Genomic DNA, 20865 nt, shown 5'->3' with positions numbered 1-20865 from the left:
TTGAGGGGAAAGTATGGAAAGGAGAGGAAATGGATGGCAGAATGTTGGTCAGTTAAGGAATAATTCACCATCCAAGGTTCAGTTCAAAACTTTGATAATCCAAACAAAAACATCACATCCAAATTTATGCTCCATAGTTGGGTGGATAAACTTTTGACACATCACCATAACTGAAGAAGGTAACGTGACAACAGATATTTTCTATTAACAATTGGGCTCGCTGATTTGCTAATAGGAATACAAACGGGTCTACTAAAACAAAAGCTTATTTGCACATTTTTAACAATCTGTATCCCTTATCTAATACCAATACCCTAAATTCTTCAACTACCATTAACATTTGGACTGAACTGTCCAGATTGTTCCAAAACTTATAGAAGGGGTTGTCATTTCCAGAAAAATGTATTCCTGACTTGTAAATGTAGGCAAACCTAAGGGATAAATATGTTATTTAACCCTACCAATATTATGATGTGTAGACAATTGTTTATATCTACTTCATCACACAAATGTACAGAAATGCTACCGTTGCAGCTATTAGGATAGGTGCTTATCATGGAGATGCTTTGATGCAATGCTGTGAAAATGAGTGGAGTCCATGGACCGGTCCTGCAATCAGAGTATTAAACCCATGATAAAGACTAGCATGATTATTTACAGAAAACAAATCATGATTTTCATCCTTATAAAGTGGGTACCTCGTCTTGCAAACTGTCCGGAATGTCAAAACCCTGCATGGCTGGTGCTCTAAAGCCAAGCTGACCCTGCAACAATATTCCAAGGGAGATGACTTCCAAATCATAAATGAAATTGTTGCCTACAAAAACAACCAAGAATAAAGAGGCAGTAATCATCAGCAAATCCAGTACCAGTCCCTGCATGCCCTGTCGGTTCCCATACTGATTAACACGGGCTGGTAGTGAATGTAGCTGTCCCTAAAAATAGTTAATAAATTGAAAAGCATTAAGTGAAAGCTATATATTGCTTTCGAAACATTATGGCAACAAATCCTAGCAACAATCTGGACATACCAGCCCTAGCATGCTCTGTTGATTGCTATAATAACCATCACGAAATGGAGACATTGAGTTAAGCTGTCCCTGCAGAAAGTATGATAAGAACGCGTATTTTCAATCATCTAAGGGTAAAAAATGGATTTCATTATATAATGTGATTGTTGAAAGACTCCATACCATTCTTTGAATATTTTGTTGAGAACTATAGTAACCATCAAGAGTTGGGGCTCTAGAGCCTACATCCTACAAAAGTCAGCGTCAAACACCAAAAAAAGATCATATAGCTAATCAGCCTCATCTTGACAAACCTTGTGTTGATATAACATAAATTTTTATTCCATACCATCCCCTGCATGTCCTGTTGAGGAACATAACAGCCATCAAGGGTGTGTGCTCTTGAGCTTATCTGTTACACAAAACCAAAAATGAGAGAGAAAATATTTAGACACAAATGTTGCAAGCCATTGCTTAGACTCAGTCAAAACATGCAAGATGGACAAAGGTGTAAAGTAAAACAAACCATCTGCTGGCAGTTGTCTTGCCCCGTAGCTACTTCTTCCAACTCAGAATGAACCTAGAATAGAAAAATTGTGTATTTCAAAAGGCTTACTAAATATTGCAAGAACACAGTTTAAAAATCTGCATGTCGAACACTGAGCCTAAACAAACCTTTCTCCTTTTGTACATCTTCTTTTTCTTAGATGACTTTGCTGTAGTATTCCAACGATTCTCAGCTTCAATCTCAAGAAAACCATGAACAGATAATATGTTGGGCTCAAAAACACTTTTGGCAGAGTTGTTCACACCCACACAATGTTTCAAGGCTTCTTCCAATGCCTGTAATGCAATAGTATATGCTTCTTCAGATAAACACCCTTGTACACCCAGTTTGATGGCTCGCTTACATAGATCATTGAATCGTTGCACTCGGAAATGAAGTCTGTTTGATATTTCACCTAGGTTTTCCCTAATTTTCGCCTCTTTTGTCCAACGCTTCAATATATAGCGGGATGGAATGTCAGAAACACCAGACATTTGAAGAACAAGGATGGCATGCTTACAGAGGAAACCTCTGTATTCAAATGAACGGCATAAGCAACATATATCAAATTCTCTTTTGTTCCAGGCTACAAAGAAATTCTGACGTTCTTCAAAATCATCAACTCGAAAGACTACAGTGTCCTCATCTTCACTTTCCTTTTGAAGGTGGCAAGACACCACTCCCAAAATCTCGACCTGAAATTTCTTAAATATTGTATCTGTATAGATCATGGACATTTGCTTCTCAAAAGCTGAGAGAGATCTCAATTCAGGTTGTTTATTTTGTGTTTCAAAATCAGCTTTGGCCTCCACTTCATACAATTCTAGTGAGAATGATTTAAGCTGCTCAATGAACTCATTGAATGTAGCTTCTTTATGCATGAACTTGTCAAAGAAAGATGCAAAACTTTTAGATCGCTCAGTTGTAGATATTCCAGCTAAAAATGTATCCCGCATGTAAGTTGGGACCCACTTTTTCCGATCGTTATACAGTGAAAGAACCCATTCATGCTCCTTCAGCTCAAACTTGTCAACCATCCTACACCATCTCTTTTCAAATTGTTCATGTGTCCAAGACCTATAAATGCATTTGTTAAACTTTGTCATGAAGCTCTCATTCTGATTCATAATACAACCCAAATTTTCAGAAAACTTACTTAGTACATGCCACAAACAGAAACAATGGCGAGAGTCAGAAAACACATCAACAACAGCTTCATTCAAAACTTTCTCTTGATCAGTAATTATCACTTTAGGAGCTTGCCCACCCATTGCTTTAAGCCATGAACGCATTAACCAAACAAAAGCTGACATAGCATGGTCCCCAATTAGGGCACATCCAAGCAACATGTACTGGAAGTGATGATTTACTCCAATAATAGGAATGTAAGGAATCTTATATTTGTTTCTAATGAAAAAGGTATCGAAGAAAACTACATCACCAAAGTGACTGTAACTGTGCCTGCCTTTTGCATCAACCCAGAACACACTTCTTGCAGATTTTTCATTATCCAAATCTATTGCATAAAAGAAATCTGGATTCTCATCCTGCATACACATGAAATGGTCGAGCATCAATTCTACATCTTTCTCATCTAGAGCCAACTGCAAGCCTTTCTTTTGGCATGCCACTGCACCAGACTGTTTGTTCCTCCCCCTGATAGCATAGTAAAAATCATCAGGACAAATCTCATGGTTATGCTCTTTTACAAAACTATGTATTATCCATTTTTCATCTTGCCTCCTCTTCATATGCATGCGTGCCTTGCAGCCAGTCTTTGGACATGATCGTGGATTTAAAATTGTGCTAGATTCACGCTTGCTTCCAAATCTAGAACATGCAACTTTTACATCAATAAATTTTCCAGATCTTTTTGAACGACGACTAGAAATTATTGTGATTCCAAATCCCACAGACCGAGCATATTCTCTGTAGAAAGAATATGCTGCTTCCTTCGATTCAAATTCCAAACCATTTTGAGGCTCTAAAATGGTGCCTTCGCAAACATCTGCTTCAACAGTAGTCACATCCACCTGATCCTCACAACCAGTAAAACTTTCTATCAAATTTGGTTCACAGGCTTCCTCTGCATGCTCACTGGTTGTAGGAGGATTTTCATCATTATCTTCAACATCTATTTCATCTTCAGCATCCCTGGCATCATCAGTTTCATTTGATCCAGGAATTAACTTCTCCTGTTCTTTTGAAGGCACCTCAAGATCTATTTCCATGGAAAAGATTGAACTTGTTAAAGATACCTGAAAACTAAGAGAAACCAAGAATCAATAGCTGCAAAATAAAGCACAGTCCATTATTTGTGTTTCCATATATATGGAAAATGAACAAGCTCTAAATCCAGATGCATAATGACTTCATGCCCATTTTATAGAACTTTAAAGCCGGGAAAGCTAACTTACTTAGAACCTAGTATACTTATCTATTTCCTAGATCTAGCTATTACTCAAAGTAGTTCTCGGGCGCACACATGCAAAGTCTGTAAGAAAAGTTCAATTTATGTGCATTAGAGGAGATAACATTTTTTGAAGCTGACACTGATTGCTCAATTTCCATAAAATCAAGACAAAGATATGCTAGTCCCTAATTCTTCTCCCCAACTATATGTGAAACCTTACTTCCTCTGCAGCCCAACCAAAAAAGCCAATGCATGGACAATCTGAGGCCTGCTGTCAGCTTCAGAAATCATATTTCGTGTTCTACTATCACATTAAATATGATCCCAAAATTTCAGCTAGTGCGTCTTTTACACTAGTGACAGCTTCTATAAGCCATGATCGATTTCATTCAACTCAACACAATATCCTGTTTAATCCTAACAGCCGTAATACAAGCTAGAAACACTCTCATCCAATGAACTAATACCTAACTGAAATTCACACACAGCCTCACCAGCTACCACAGCAGAGTTTCAATTTGAGCAGAACCTGCTATCCAGGGCTTTACAAATAAAATCCAAAAGATCAAATTCTTTCAATAGTTCCTAATTCATATAAAAAAAAAACCCCCATAACCTTAATTCTGAACCCAAAAAAAAAAAAAAAAACCCTATAATTTCATTCTATTACACAGTAAGATGGGCCCCTTCATAGCTTTCAGGTAAAAGTTGAAACCTAAAATTAGACAAGATCTTACTAGCTAACTAAAGAATAAAAAAGGGAGGGAATATATGATTCATTCGTTGCTTTGCTGTTTTGACCGTTGTTTTCTTAGCAACCGAAGAGACCCAATTTCAAATGCAATTGAGAAGAAGAGGAAAGAATTGCCAAGGTGTGGAGGAGTTGAAATGCTTACATTTCTGCGCTGTGATTGAGAGTGGAGACCGCTTGAGCCAACTAAATTTCGAATTTAATGATTTAAAATGAACTAGGAAAAGGCCAGTGCTACTTGAAGGAGACCCATGCTACTTGTTTATGTTAGATGGTGTTTGGGTAAATTATTTAGATTATGTTAGAAAGCTGCTTTTTCCTTCAGTGAGGATAAGAGTTAGGAGCAAGCTTTCTGTGGGAAATTGTTATCCCAACAAGGTAAAGCACTACTCTTAACTCAGGTTTCCCTCTGCTTCACGAACATTATATGATGTTAAGCTTCTTTTGGGAGGAAATAAAATTCCTTGAGCGACTTGTAAGGAATCTTATCTGAACCGCAGAAGGAGGGGTGGACGACTTGGGCTGGACCATCTTCCCCTCAAAGATGAGAAGAAAAATTGTGGGGCAAAAGTCTCTGGCTGAACCTAAATTGTCGGAGGAAAAGGTGTTGTAGATTTTGAATTCCGAAGTTCTTTAGATACATCAATTGTCGTGATCACGTCAAATTAATTAAATCATATCTCACACAAACATAAAAAATCTGGTGACATTGAATCTGATACTTGTCAATTTTTCCTTATAATCAAAGACTTGTTTAAGTACAAATCAACATTTAAGGCTCATTTGAGTAAAACATAAAAGAATTCAAGTAACACTTGGTATTTTATAATGTAATATGATTGTAATATTACAGTGTTTGATATATAAATAAAATAATAATTAAAATATAAAAATAATATTACAAGATTTAATTTGTAAGTATTTTGTTTAAAATATGATGTTAAATTTTTAAATTATTTTTATTTATTAAAATATATTAATTTTTATATAATATCATCTCTTACTTATATTTTATTTTCATGCCTTGTTATAATCTTATATATTTTTATTTTATTTCTTTACTATAATTTTTATATTTTATTTTAATTTTTAATTTTTATATTATATATTTTATTTTAATATTTTTTATTTTAATTATAATATTATAAAATATTTTTAACAAAATAATAAAATTAAAAAGTAAAAATATCTTTGACAATGCAATGTGATTACATTGATTTTAGACTGTAATCACATTACATCTCTCTTTACTGCAATATGATTGCATTGCAATCTTACATTGCATCCCTTAACTATAATGTGATTGCATTATAATTTTACATTACAATAATCTGTTACAAAACAAATATTACAATATAATTTTTTTTTAATTAAGAAAAAAAAGATTCGAATCCTACTTTTTAAGTAAAAATCATACATAAACCAATAAACCAAATATTCGAGTGCTGCAATGTAATTTAATTGAACACATTACATAAAATATACTCTCACTTCTCTCATATCAAACGCTACCTTAGTTGTAAAAATGATTAAAAAGCTCTTTTTACTATTTAAGCCAAACAAATATCAACTTGATAATAAACTCAACCACTAGTAATTAAGATTGTGATTTCATAGCTAAAACAACACATCTCTTCTAGAAAATAAACAAGCACCCCAGATTACCCTGATAATCATCATGCAGAAAATTTTCATGCAAGCCCCCACCCAAGAACTTCTATTCCTTACAGAAGCTCCATGAACGTGATAACATCTTGTTGTCAACTCTGACAACACTAGGAGCTTTTAGTTTACCCCTGAAACATCTCATACAATAGGAGCTGACATTTCCATAATATGCTAGATTCAGAGTTCCCTTCCACAAAACATATGGATCTCAGATTACAACATGCTACTGGGGTCCTCAGAGAAAGAGAAGGAAAACAGAACAGGCGCAGGGTCAAACAAATCTATACAACATTTACATCATCAAACATCATAACAGTCTTTATAAGCATCAGGCCTCAGTAAGAGGTTAGTAATTCCACTATATATGAGGTGAGAAGTTAAAATCTAAAAGTAGCATGCGAATCTGGTTTTCCCATTTGTGCAACTACCTTAGAAGTTCCTTCTGTGTCAATGGAAGAAGTTAAGGAAAAGTATCTAGCCTGCTCCAACTGCCCTCAAGTCATATTCTCAATGCGTTAAAAGCAATGCATAAAAATGCAAGTCGTGCTTCGTTTTCCAAAAATTTTGGCAGGGGCATATCATAATCACCAAAGACAAAAGTTGTGTAAATTTCAGCTCAGAACATGCCATAGAAAACTGAGGGATGACTTCTCCTTTGCTGGAATTTGGATATCAATGAAATCAGTTGAAGTGAATAACAGAGCGATATTCCATTTCTTGAATTCATTTTTCCTTTTAACATATACAGTCCCGAACTCTACTTTTAAATGTCTCCAAGAGGCAGTTCCAAGTACCATAGTTGTGTCTGTTCATCATGGATGTCTTGAAACACCACCATGCAATTGTGTTGATCTCAATTGGGGCTCATCCTGCAATGTGGGCGAATAATCAAACACACATGCATTAAGAAATGCCAATTCAAAAATATTATCTAACTTATGTTTTCCAAACTAACCTGCAAAGCATAACTGAAACTGGCTGGAGGTCGATAATCCAATTGTCCCTACATGAAAGAAAGCACAAGAAAAATTTGTTATCATAATCATTTTCATATAACTAAAGTTATCAACCAGAAAATGACATTACAAAATTTCATACCAGCCCATGCATGCTTTGTTGAGTGCCAAAAAAACTGTCATGGCTGGGTGCTATAGAATTCAACTGTCCCTGCAAGTACAAAAATGCAATCAAAACAATAAAACAACTGTAACTGCTTATAAGTAGACATGATGATTGACAGTTCAGGTTCAGTGCTTCATTTTGGGTCAATCAAGTTAAATCATTGCTTTTCTCTAGCAATTTGAGTCATCTTGGATCAGAAATTTTGACAGCTGAGACAGGTTGTTGGGATTCAGATAGACCGAGTTCAGGGTTTTAACTTCTCAAATCAATTAAGTTATTGGATTTTGTTCGGGTTCGGGAGGTTATTTGGTTGGGTCAACTTTTGTCACCTTTCTTTGTATAACTTACCAGACCCTGCATGCTCTGCTGATTAACATAATAACCATCATGAGGTGGCTCCATCAAATTTAACTGTACCTGCAATTACCCCAGTTTAAAATATCAGTGCTAAAAATCACATAGTTTTATAAATCTCCATACTTCAGCTTATAAAAATATATTCAAATTAGTAAATATACCAGTCCTTGCACGTTCTGTTGGGCACCATAATAACCATTAAGACTTATTCCATCTGAGCTCAGGTTCTCCTACACAAATAAAAGCCAAATTAACTTGATAACCCACGTCAAACTGCAAGAAGAGGTAGATGCAGAATCATTTTCAATATTTTCTTTTAAATAAAATTTTCAATAGTTAAACCATTACAACTACCACTTAAAAGCACTGTCGGTAAGTTATAGCACTATTTTTTGTCAACAAAAGATAAAAAAAAAAAAAGATAAGTACCTGATGCAGCCAACAACATGCAATAAAATAATGTTAATATCATCATCCCCAGAGTCTAACCATGTTATAGAATATTGACAGTAAATCACAACTATAATTAAGCTAGGACAAACCATTTGCTGTAAGCTGTCTTGGGCATCAACAAACATGAGAGCTGGCTCTGATTGCCCCTGCAACATAAAAGTCTCTTTCTTGAATGATTGCATGTTTAGCTTGAAGTAAGTAGGAAGAGTAACATCATTAGAACATAGACACATCAATCAACTTTCCAGTTTCAGAACTAACCTTTCGTTTCTTGTTTGTATTCTTTTTCTTACTTGATTTTGAAGCAAGACTCCCCTGATTTTCTTCCACTGTTTCACGAAGACCATGAGCATGGCCAACAGATTCCACAGCACTGATACAAGAGTTGTTAACGTTGACACAATTTTTCAAAGCTTCTACTAGTGCACGAAAAGCAATGTTATGGCTCTCCTCAGACAATGATCCTTCCTCACTCAATTCAATTGCTTGTTTGCACAACTCATTATAACGTTGCACCCTTGTCTGCACTCGGTCTGTTCCTTCAGCTGTTGATTGCCCACTCTTAGCATCCTTAGTCCACCTCTTCAATATATAACAGGGAGGGATGCTTGTGCGACCACACATTTGGAGAACAATCATTGCATGTCGACAAAGGAAACCTCTGTATTCAAACATATGACAGCTACAAGAAACCTCTGACTTTTCTTCATTCCATATTACTAAAAAATTTTCATCCTTTTCACAGTCTTGAACTCTAAATGTTATAGTTCCTTCATCTTCATTTTCCCTTTTGGGATGGCAGCCAACTACACCCAAGACCTCAACTTGGAACTTTTTGAATATTGCATGAGTATAAACAATTGACATTTGTTTTTCCCAAGGTGAAGGAGATTTTAGTGCTGGCTGTTTCTGCCAGGTATCAAAATCAGCTACAGCTTCCTCTTCATATCTATTTTGCAGAATTGCCCCATACTGTTTCACAAACTCTTTCAAGGTAATTTTCTTATGGATGTATTTATCAAAGAAGGAGTTCATACTTTCAGAACGCTGACTTGTAGACATTCCAGCAAGAAACACATCATCCATGAAAGTAGGCACCCATCTTTTGCGGTCTTCATACAATGATTGAACCCACTCATCATCTTGGAGTTCAAACCGAGTTATCATTTTCCACCACCGCATATCAAACCCTTCATCGGTCCAAGACTTGAAAATGCACTTATTGAATTTAGGCAAAAAGTTTTCATGTTGTCCAATCACATGTGCAAGAGATTTGGGGATCTTTTCTAATATATGCCAAAGAGCAAAGCAATGGCGTGCAGTTGGGAAGACCTCTTCAACTGCAGCCTTCAATGCTTTGTCTTGGTCAGTAATTATAACTTTGGGAGCTTGTCCACCCATTGCTCTAAGCCATGTCTTCATTAGCCAAACTAATGTGGGCTTAGTCTCATCTGCAAGCAATGCACAGCCGAGTAACATAGATTGAAAGTGATGGTTAACTCCAACAAATGGTGCAAATGGTAATTTCTCATTGAATTTCACATAAGTGGTATCAAAAGAGACCACATCACTGAAACTTGCATAGTCCTTCCTACTTTTAGCATCAACCCAGAACAAATTTCTCAAGCGTTGCTCCTCATTTAAATCGATTGCGTAGAAGAAGTCTGGGTTCTCCTTCTTGATACGCTTAAAATATTCAAGCATAATTTGGGCATCTCCCTCATCCACAACCAAGTGCCTACCTTTATCAAACTGATTTTTTATGTCATTCTGAAGCAAGCTTACATTTTGATATCCACCAGACTGTCTGGACATCTCAACATACATCTTTCTTGTCCGTTCACTAACAGCATTCAGAATGTCAATATTATTCTTTTCAGCCAATTTTACATTCCTATAGATTCGAAAATGGTAAGCAAGGGCTGGTAAAAGCTCATGATTATGCTCTTTGACAAATTCATGAATAATCCACTTCCCATCCGGCCTTCTTTTCACATGCATGCTGGCTTTGCAGTCTGTCTTTTTCACACTTGACCTTCTACTGCTACCAACATCTGATTCTGGTGTGACTCCATATCTGGAACATGCAAATTTAGCATCAATAAATTCTTTTGATTTCTTGGAACGCCTACTGTTTTTAATGGACGTAGTAAATCCCATTGACTTGGCATATTCCTGATAAAAGGCATATGCTGCCTCGTGTGACTCAAATTCAATGCCATTACGTGGCTCAAAATCTGTATCCCCTTCAAATCCAATAACAGCCCTTTTAGAGGAATCAACTATCGCACCATCTCGACCATGTGCCGCTTCATCCACAATATCAACCATATTTTCATTCACTCCATCATTACAAGGTACAGCGTCTCTACAATCCACCATATTACTAATTGCATTTTGGTTTTCCCGAACCTTTATCATGATCACCAAATGGTAGCTTCCTCTCTATTTCCATGAGCGGGAAAAATCCACCTTTCCAACAGATCATCTACGGTGTACCTAGTAAGCACCCAAAAAAAGGATAACTTTTACAAATGGTATAGCATGTAGCTCAGTTCAATTATTTGCCGGTAACTAAATTACCCTCAATTTTGACCCTATCACGACGTATTTAGGTTAATTTGGTTCGATTAGCATGCTTAAATTTTATTAGTGCTTGGCAAAAGGAAAGAAAAAAAGAACAAATTTATCAAAAGCAAGTCAGCAAGCTCGTCAAATATAAACCTTTCTAACCAAAAAAAGCATTCAAAAGATAAAAAAAATAATCGCAAAACACTCAGCAATGGTCATGCAAAATGACCCATGTCCCTAACAATAAATTGATTGAAGTGCAAATTTGTCATAAATTCAGACGTGGCAACATGAAATGCTGATGAATTGCATACCCATACTTAAAATGCTTACAATTCAGAAAAAAAAAAAGTAAATACATTTTACAAAAAAATTGAAAAGAAACAAAAAGAAAGCCGTATACCAGAAGGGACGTCGAAGGACGGGGAGGCAAGGTGCTGAAAGATCAAGGCTATATGACCCGTTTAAGATTACACTGTAGTTTGCGAACACCAAAATAAAATAAATCGTAGAAAGAATTGATGGCTGACGGAGGACAGTTGGCAGAGGTATGAATGAAGTCAGAAGAGAGCGCAGAGGGAAATGAGCCAGGGCAGAGTTGGGGGAGTTTTTAGGGATTTTGAATTTGGAAACTTTGAAAATTCGGGTTTAAAATAAAATATAAAACTAGAAAATACCCGTGCTAAAAATTGTGATAATATCATTTATTTCTTAAATATTTGACCAATATGTATTTTGTAAAATTTTATTAACATTTAATGTTAAAATTTTTGAATACTATTATTATATATCGTAGTAACAAATTAAATATATCATATATGCATCTTTACTTTATCTTACTAATTTTTTTTAAGAAAGTTTCATTGTGTTAATTACCATTTTATATATATATATATATATATAAGATAACTTGTCACAAAATAATAAAANTATATATATATATATATATAAAGATAACTTGTCACAAAATATAAAAAAGGTTATTCTATATCTAGTAGTAAAAAATATGTTGTCCAAAAAAATAGAGTTGATTTTGATTTGTACAAAATATTTAGAATAAGTTGGATCAATTTTTTGAACAACATTATATAGGCAAAAAATATATTTTTTAAAAGTTTTATAAAAATATCATATTTATTCAAAATAATTCAAAAAATAGTTCATTCAAAACAATTCTAGCTAACTACTTTTTTTATTTTTTTATATTATTTGACTTTTTATTTTTTTTCTTATTATTTTTTAAATTAAAAAGTTAACAAAGAAAATTAACTATTTTTTTTCTTCACAAATCACAAAAAAAAAATCACCTTGATTATTCTTTTAATCTCAATCTTTGAAATTTGATAATATGAAACCGAAATAGAACTCAAAATTTCTCCTACTTTCTCACTATCAAACAAACTTTTAACTCCAAATTCTTCTAATTTATTTTGTCTTCATCCCTCTCTCATCCTTTTAAAAAACCATTTTAGCGAAGGTTTTAAAAACTTTGCTTGCTCCTTAGATAAGCCCTAATCTACATTCCTTTTCTTGTCACGCTCCAAATTAAATGAGTTGAAATTTCAAACTACAAAAACGATGATTACATAATTCTAACATTGATTTCATACTTAGTGTTTGTTTGGTCTGATTTTTTTTCAGTTTATCTATCTCTTAAAAATAAAAATCAGATCAAACATAAATTTTGAGAAACTCTTAAAAAAATAGTTTTTTTAAATAAAATTTTTAAAAAAATAGCTTCAAGAAAAGCTCCTATGAGGAGCTTTTTCTTATCTTCTTTTAAAAATACAAGAGAATTTTAATTTTTATTTCAAAAATATCATTATCTGTTAAAAATAATTACAATATTACCTTCTAAAAAAATATCTTTTATGATAATTTTAACAAAAATTATAACTTATAAAAAAACTTATAAAAAAATTTTATCAAAAAATTCCAGCTTAATTTTAAAAGTTATTATTTTTCATAAAAATTTTGTAATAACTTTTAAATTAAAAAAAAGTCTGACCAAACAGGCTCTTAATATATTCTTAATACAAGCACTTCTAACTCCTACCTTGGACATTTTAATAATGACATTTAAACGTATAACCACCTAAAATATTGATAGAAAAAAATAAAAAAAGATCAAAATATTTTTTAATTTATTTAAAATTTTGAGAAGTCTATAACCATAAAATCTGGATTCAATATATTAATTAAGTCCACAACCCACTCAATAGAGGTGGACAAGTGTCATCCATAAAGGGCTTTTGTAAGTAAGAATCAATATATTTTAAATAGTTTAGAAAATTCAAATATTTAAATTTCTTTACAAAAATTTATGTGATAAGGAAAGTAGATAGTTTTTTTTAAACTACATGTAAAAGAAAAATTAATTAAAAAATATAAATCACTTCTTATATTTGTTATTAATTAAATTATTTATCTTTTTATGTAAATTTATCAATTTTATATATACAAGCCATGGTGGTCGTCATAAAAATAATTTAAATTGTAAATGTAAAAAAAAAAAACCATGCTTAAAGACATAACATAATTGTAATACCTTAGACATTTTAATAATGACATTAAAGTCTACAATCACCTCAAATACGGATACAAAAAGATAAAAGAACTAAAATATCTTTTAATTTATTTAAAATATTATGAAGTCCTTAACCGTAAGATCCGGATGCCATATATTATTAATTAAGCTCACAACCCACTCAACAGACAAGTGTCATCCATAAAAGGCTTTGGTAAGTGTGAGTCAATATATTTTAGATAAGAAAAGAGAAAGATAGTTGGACTATGAATGGTATAAAAGTGTAGAAATAGGACTAACAAATTTGGGAATATTTATTCTTATGATATGATTAATTAGATAATAAAAACTTTTAACATTTCTCGTAATTTATATTAATATTAAAGATAAAAAAAAAGAAGAAAAAGAGTAATAATATAAGAAAAATGTTTCATACTGATAATTAATAATGAACTCATGAGCTTTCATTAGATTCGCTTTTTTAAAATTATATTTATTATAAATATTAAAATATTAATATTTTCAATATTTTAAATTAAAATTAAAAATATTTAATTAATATAATAATATTCCAAACTAGACTGATCTCCGAACAGCTCTACTATTCTCAGTAAGTTAAAAAAAAATTAATTACAATTTTTTTTTATAAATAAAAGACAATATTTAAACATTTTCTTAAAGCTATTCAGAACTTAGTTTTGAGAAAATGGTGGAAGCCGGGTGGGTACGCGCGAGGGTCAGACCCACAGGCACAGCCCTCAACTAACCAGTGCGGTAGGTGAGATGAAGGAAAGCTGAAACAGATACCATGAAAGAAGTAGAGGTAGTTCCTTCAATCAATTAGCTACACATTACCAACCACTCTTTAGCCTTTTTGCTTCTCTGATCGATCCTCGTATACATATACACAAACACCTTCACCCTTCCATTCCCACCTCCTTCACTTCACTTCTCTTATTCTTTGCTCTTCCGTAAGTTTCGCTCTCCGTTTTGCTCTTTTCTCACCTTTTCTTGATCAACTTGCTCCATACAAAGTTTGCAGTTTCGAGTGGAATAATCAGTTTTCCAACAATTCCAATGGCAAAGGAAGTTGTTGTCCCTGATGAACCGGTAATCACCCCTTTCATGATTTAATTTTACGAGTATTTCCTTGTTTTTTTTTTTAAGATTTTAAAACGAATCCCTATGTTTTCCATACTTGTTTAAGAGAATGCCTCTAATTTACTAACCGAGAAATAATTTTTGTTACTTAGTTTGTTATCGGAGAAGAACTAGACCATGTACGATTGATCACTTTGAACAGGCCTCGACATTTGAATATCATCTCATCCAAAGTGGTATGTGATGTAGTATTATCAAAATGAAATTAGAAGAAAACAAAGTGGTTTGTTGTGTAATTTCAAGCTACATTGCCGTATTACTTAAGTTCAGTTCTTGAAGTCATATCTTCGAAAAATCGTTTTTCTTTTACTGCAATCAGGTTTCATTGCTAGCAGAATACTTAGAAAAATGGGAGAAAGATGAGCAAGCAGCTCTTATACTAATCAAGGTTATTTCTGATGTTCCTGAAGATTTTCCTAATTCTGGATTTGTCAGTCAATGTGTCTCTTGATTGCTTAGATTCTTTACAACTTACTATTTTTCTTTTTATTCAGGGAGCTGGGCGTGCTTTTTCTGCTGGTGGAGATTTAAAAATGTTTTATGATGGCAGGAAATCAAGTAAATGTTCTATCCTGATATTGGACTTTTGTTTATATTCTATTATGTTTTAAATTCTATTACTTCCGCCACAACACCAAAATATCACCATGATTAGATGCATGGAAAGCAATATGATCTTTGACTTGGAATGAATTATTTTTCTGACAGAGGATTCTTGCCTTGAAGTGGTCTATCGAATGTATTGGCTTTGCTATCATATTCATACCTACAAAAAAACCCAGGTTTTCTTTTTTCAGACTGTATTCTCACACTATTGCGCAAGGAATTTAATGAATGTGAGATCTGTATCACTGTGAAATGTAACAGTCTACTGTTTATGTGTTTTCACAGGTTGCTCTTGTTCAAGGAATTTCGATGGGAGGAGGTGCATCATTGATGGTCCCAATGAAGTTCTCAGTTGTAACAGAAAAAACTGTGGGTATCTAGTCACTGTCCAGATATTTTCATGCATAAATCAATGCATTCGACTTTTCTTTTTAATTCTTCTAATAGCAGTAGTTTATAAAGGCCTTGATAACTGTTACTGCATTGACATGCTGAATCTTTTTTCTGGTTTGCTTTCCGAAAATTTGTATTTAAGGTCTTTGCAACACCAGAAGCAAGTATTGGTTTTCATGTGGACTGTGGTTTCTCATACGTGCTTTCCCATCTCCCTGGGCATTTGGGTAAGCACACTTAGCAAAAAGATATGGACATATATAGATGCGAAAGAATAATGTGTTTGAACTTTGATGTTTCTTCTTCTTCTGAAAAAGAGAAGTGTTTGACATGTTGTAGAATTACAGTTCCTGATTTCCTCATGGAGGAATCTTGAATATATTGTTTATGGAAAATAAGAAGTTTGTTGTTGTTTCTTTTGGTATTCAATCAAGATTATTTTGTCCTTCATGCAGGGGAATTCTTAGCCTTAACAGGTGCTAGGCTAAATGGTAAGGAATTGGTTGCAGCTGGACTAGCAACCCATTTTGTCCCTCTTGAGGTGAGTGTAAATAACATTTGGTTATAATGCCTTTTTCTCTGTAAACATGTTTTGGAACAAGTGTATAAGACATTCACTTTTTCGATATTAATGTGAGCATGTGGTATTTTAAATATGGTTGTTGGTTCTACCATTATAAAAATAGCAGTAAGGTTCCTCATGTTCTAATTAGTGTGAACATATTTTTCTGTTCACTGAATCCATGTCTATTTAGCTGAGATGTGATGTATAATAGAAAAATTGTTTACTAGAGCTATGTAGACATGCCAGTACCTTAATCAAATAGATGATCTTAATTGTACACTGGAATGGGGTGCTTTCTATGAGTCAACAATTGTTTCTTACTGCTTCAGTGATTCAGGGAGGACAGAATTAGGAAAAATATGCAATTCACTATGTGTAAAACTATTCTTGCTCAGACTGTTTCAGGGAAATAGATACTGGACTATTTTGTTTATCACTATGTTTATGCAATAGCTATGAGATTGGTTGTGCATGGAAACAATTAGGTATGAAGTGTTTCTACTCCTGTCAAATTAACAACCCAATCAAATCTGAACTCAAGCTTGTTTCAAGGAATTTGATTTCACCATCGAATCTTCTCCGATGGATCACATGCCATCCGTTATCATCATATTTTGATCCTTTTTCTTTTGGTCCTTCTGCTGGCACTAGCTTTGCTTTGATGATTAACCTACCATTTCTCTTTCTATCCGGTTTTATTTGTTTTATTAGCATGACATTCACTTTTCGAACAAGTTTTGTAAAGTAGTATTACTATTAGGACGATTGAATGTGGAGGGTTCACTTCAAACAAAAGAAAAAACATCCATTTTCTTCCAATTGCCAGAAGTATCATACATATTTTAGTTTATAGGAAGAGGCTAGGGAGGCTGATCCCACCTTTGGTCTGATGTAATTTTAATCAGAATATGAAATCAGCCAAGCATGCTGAAATTTGTATAGCTTGACTATTGAGGATATATGAAAAGAACAATAATCTAATAACAAATTCATTTTCTAACACTATGTTTCCTTGGTGAACTTCATTTTCTCTCTCTATTATACCTTTAACACCTCATTTATTTCAGTCCATGAAAGATTTGACTTATAATTTAGTTTTTCATCTTCTACTATTGTATGTCTATGGTCTGAAATTACTGAGGTTTTCTAAGTTCTAAGTGTAATGATGCAATTTGATGCTTTTGAATCATCAATTTGTTTATATATTTTTTCTTACATTTGAGTAAATGTCGAACAATAACATCTTGTTATCTCTTGTAATCAGAAACTACCTGAGCTAGAGAAGCGTCTGATTAGCTTGAACTCTGGTGACGAGAAAGCCGTAAAATCTACCATTGAGGAATTTTCTTTGAACATGCAGCTTGATGAAGACAGTGTTTTAAACAAGTAATAAATATGTGTCATCTAGAATATGAATTAGGATAGGACTAGAGACCTCGGTATCAGTGAAACCTGATAGTTTAATTACTTTTCAGGAAGCCAATAATTGATGAGTGTTTCTCAAAGGGTACTGTTGCAGACATTATAAAATCATTTGTAAGTTCTTCTTTCTTCCTTTAATCCCTCATTAAGAAAAAAAAATATTATAGTTTAAATTGTATAAATACCTTGTAATATTCTATAGCCCCTCCTATTTAATTAACAGAAAAAACTTGGTGTAAATGTACTCTGACAGGAAGCTGAGGCTAGCAAAGAGGGAAATGGATGGATTGGTCCTTTACTAAAAGGGTTGAAAAGATCATCACCAACAGGATTGAAAATAACATTGAGATCGGTAATGGTTGTTTTCATTGCACCATTCATTCTTATCTTTCACAGGTTTGCAGGACTTGGGCCTATATTTATAAGCAGTGATAGAGATTTAAATTAAACTTTTGCAAAGGATTGACGCTTGTGCTTCTAGTGTCAGGAGCTCAAAATAAATTCATTCTATGCTTTGAGACTGACATTATGTTTTTCACTTTTTCTACTAACAATATGGTGTCTAATCTTGACTTCAAATAAAAGCATCTACCTTTTATATTTAAATTGATGCGTTGTCTATTTTCTTAATTTTGAAAATGACATCAGTGGTTTACTTCATCAAAATTGTTCTGATGTCTATACACAAGACTATTTTATGTTGTCTTTTTCAAGTGGTAGAACTCTAAATACAATCCTTCTAGAATTTTTTGAAGCCTGGTTTTTTAGCTTGACTAGGTGACATTTAACCAATATGTTGCAATATTTATGTTAGAAAGAAGGTACCTTACACAACTCTTTTATTAAATCTACAGGTTACAATGCTGTAGGAAGAGTCTTTCCCTTTTTTTTCAACTTTCCTTAGTTTTTCCCATATGCATCGAGTAGCAACTAGCAAATAGCAACTCACATGATAAGACATATCGCTTAACCTGTGCCTCTTGCTTAGCATAACTATGGAATGGGTATCAACTTAACAAAAAAAAAATAGTTACTTATTTTTGCCTCAAGAATTAGGTAATTACTGGATCTTTATGCCAATCTCACAATTAATTGTTGGGTTAATATTTCCAGATTCGCGAAGGGAGGAAGCAAATGCTCCCTGAATGTCTGAAGAAAGAATTTCGACTAACAATGAATATTTTACGGACTTCAATATCTGCAGATGTCTATGAGGTAATTGTTTTGAGTTTAACCACTTATGAAAACTTTTAACAGACAAAACCCAAATTTTGAGGTTCCTTCTAACTTCTGACTGGATTTTCTTCTTTATTGATGAAAAGGGTATCAGAGCTCTCACCATTGACAAGGATAATGCTCCGAAGGTACTCTTTTTTGACCAATGCATCCTTGTATGTAACTTTGCATGTGTTTGTCCACTTATGTCAGCCTGCAAGATGCTTGGTGTAATAGCTTGCGAGCTTTATTGGTTGCTTGTTAAAATTTTGAAGTTGGGAAGAGTTTTGTAAATCAATTTTTATCACTGCATGAAGTTTTCAAACCTGATACAGTAGGTAAAAATTTTGGGGAGTTTTTTGCATTGATTAAGTCATTTTCTTCACTTCTGTGTCAAACAATTGCAGTGGGACCCACCAGTTCTTGATCAAGTGGGTGATGAGAAGGTAGACCTAGTATTTCAGCCGTTCCAAGAGGATTTGGAGCTCAAAATTCCAGAACCGGAACAGTGCAGGTAGGTGTGACTTTGGGGCCTTCAGTCCTCTAATGTCATATTAATAATAGTATCAGGAGAACTAAAGTGGCTGATCTTTTGTTTCTTTTTATCTTCTGTTCTATTATCCAAACCAAATTATAGGTGGGATGGAAAATATGAGAACTCGGCATATGCAAATTGAAAGGATGACAGAATGATGGATGAAGCACCATAAAGATTTATGGTCAGGAGCTGCCTTTTTCCAGAAAATTCTCCATGCAAGAAATTTTATCACTTTATAATAGTAGCGTGTATTATCCATCTCCTGGTTGATTACGTGTTTAACTGATGAATCTTCCCTCTTTAAATAAAAGGTTATTAACTTATACTGCATGTGCATGTGAATATGTTAAGTGATAATGTGAATTTAGACTCTTATTATATGTTTGTATAATGATAGGAGTTGGGACAAAGGCACATAGCTGGCAAAATCATAACAAAATTGGGACAAAGAGTAAGGATCATGCCTTGAATTTTAGTGATTCATTCTTGGCTTTTAACTAATATAAAGAGTTTGGTAAAAGTGAAGCATTGGTGATATTGCCAAGGATTGGTGTATCCATTAACTTATATGCTCTTTATTTTTTATTTGGAGAAAAGAGATTTGAATTTCTCTTTAAATGAGAAGATATGTGTACTTATTATAGAACAAAATACTTGAGAATGGCCCCCTTTTTGTGGTGAATCCAATGAAGAACTAATTAATTTTGTAATTGGATAGTATATTCTAATAGTGATGAATTAAATTAATATTATAAAATTCAATTATATGTAATTAAAATATTAATTGTCTTTTACATAATTGTTTTTCGATTATAATTATTTTTATTTATAGGCCATCAATGTCGTACTTTAAAAATATATATTTTTATACAAATTTATTATTTTAAAATAAATAAAAAATAAAAATTCAAATACAACTTGTCACGGATCTTACATCGGTAAGAAATAGGTAAATCTTGAGTATATAAATATGGGTTTTTTTTTACCTATCAAGCATGTCTTTTGAATTGAAAACGTAAGTCTATGAGTTTTGGGTTTATATAAATTCTATTTTCAAAGTTTAATGTTGCATGAACTTGAAATTAAGTTTTGATATGTGACATAGCACACACGACAACTGTTTAGTTGTTATATTTATTTATTTACATTCTTTGTAAAAAGTAAAAATATTAAGCAAACATAACCAAAGGGAGAGAGCTAAATTTTAAGCAATCCAAAATGTGTATTAAGTAGAGCTAGCTAAGCAGATGCTCCCTCTCCCTTTGCTGCCTTGTGTCCCCATTTTCTTTGCGGATAGGCCTCACCCTTTCTACCTTTTCGTTCTTTCTTTCTCTTTTAAAAGACGAAATAGCTTCCTTGTAGACAAATCAAATAGTCTTTACATAGTAATATAATGACTCAAATAACAAAAAAAAAAATAACATTCACCCAACTAATACATATTTATCAATAAAGTTACGAGCAAATATGGATAAAGACATTTAATTCAATGATTAATAATAATAATAATGGGATTAAAACTTTGTTAGAGAAGGTGCCATGAAGG

At 33.2% G+C, this 20865-nt stretch overlaps 3 protein-coding genes across 6 annotated transcripts; 1 reads left to right on the top strand and 2 right to left on the bottom strand.

Annotated features, from left to right (window-relative positions):
* On the bottom strand, positions 143–5336 carry LOC18612265 (protein FAR1-RELATED SEQUENCE 2). Of its 4 annotated transcripts, XM_007048974.2 has the most exons (9): positions 4867–5335; positions 1686–3815; positions 1537–1590; positions 1360–1422; positions 1194–1259; positions 1032–1100; positions 870–935; positions 699–764; positions 143–609 (listed from the first exon to the last, which is right to left on the bottom strand). In XM_007048974.2, exons 2-9 carry the CDS (start codon positions 3786–3788, stop codon positions 538–540), a joined length of 2559 nt encoding a protein of 852 aa, XP_007049036.2. In that variant the 5' UTR covers positions 3789–3815; positions 4867–5335; the 3' UTR covers positions 143–537. The 4 variants fall into 4 exon arrangements, with proteins under 4 accessions (XP_007049036.2, XP_017982408.1, XP_017982397.1 ...); XM_018126919.1 differs by lacking the exon at positions 870–935 and having other exon boundaries at positions 4867–5336; XM_018126908.1 differs by lacking the exon at positions 870–935 and having other exon boundaries at positions 699–817; positions 1686–3822.
* Positions 6314–11536, bottom strand: LOC18612264 (protein FAR-RED IMPAIRED RESPONSE 1). Its single transcript, XM_007048972.2, has 8 exons — positions 11296–11536; positions 8583–10820; positions 8411–8467; positions 8030–8098; positions 7860–7928; positions 7488–7556; positions 7345–7392; positions 6314–7258 (listed from the first exon to the last, which is right to left on the bottom strand). Exons 2-8 carry the CDS (start codon positions 10740–10742, stop codon positions 7202–7204), a joined length of 2529 nt encoding a protein of 842 aa, XP_007049034.2. The 5' UTR covers positions 10743–10820; positions 11296–11536; the 3' UTR covers positions 6314–7201.
* Positions 14112–19647, top strand: LOC18612263 (3-hydroxyisobutyryl-CoA hydrolase-like protein 5). The gene is made up of 16 exons (XM_018114305.1): positions 14112–14242; positions 14455–14529; positions 14673–14756; positions 14900–14968; positions 15075–15138; positions 15289–15362; positions 15472–15555; positions 15722–15806; positions 16035–16120; positions 17409–17530; positions 17620–17680; positions 17820–17918; positions 18680–18781; positions 18889–18930; positions 19189–19295; positions 19419–19647. Exons 1-16 carry the CDS (start codon positions 14228–14230, stop codon positions 19456–19458), a joined length of 1209 nt encoding a protein of 402 aa, XP_017969794.1. The 5' UTR covers positions 14112–14227; the 3' UTR covers positions 19459–19647.

The sequence above is a fragment of the Theobroma cacao genome, chromosome 1 (genome assembly GCF_000208745.1).
Source record: "Theobroma cacao cultivar B97-61/B2 chromosome 1, Criollo_cocoa_genome_V2, whole genome shotgun sequence".
In the NCBI taxonomy this organism is placed as follows: Eukaryota; Viridiplantae; Streptophyta; class Magnoliopsida; order Malvales; family Malvaceae; genus Theobroma; species Theobroma cacao.
The sequence above is the reverse complement of the archived record's forward strand: the minus strand, read 5'-3'. Positions and strand labels throughout refer to the sequence as shown.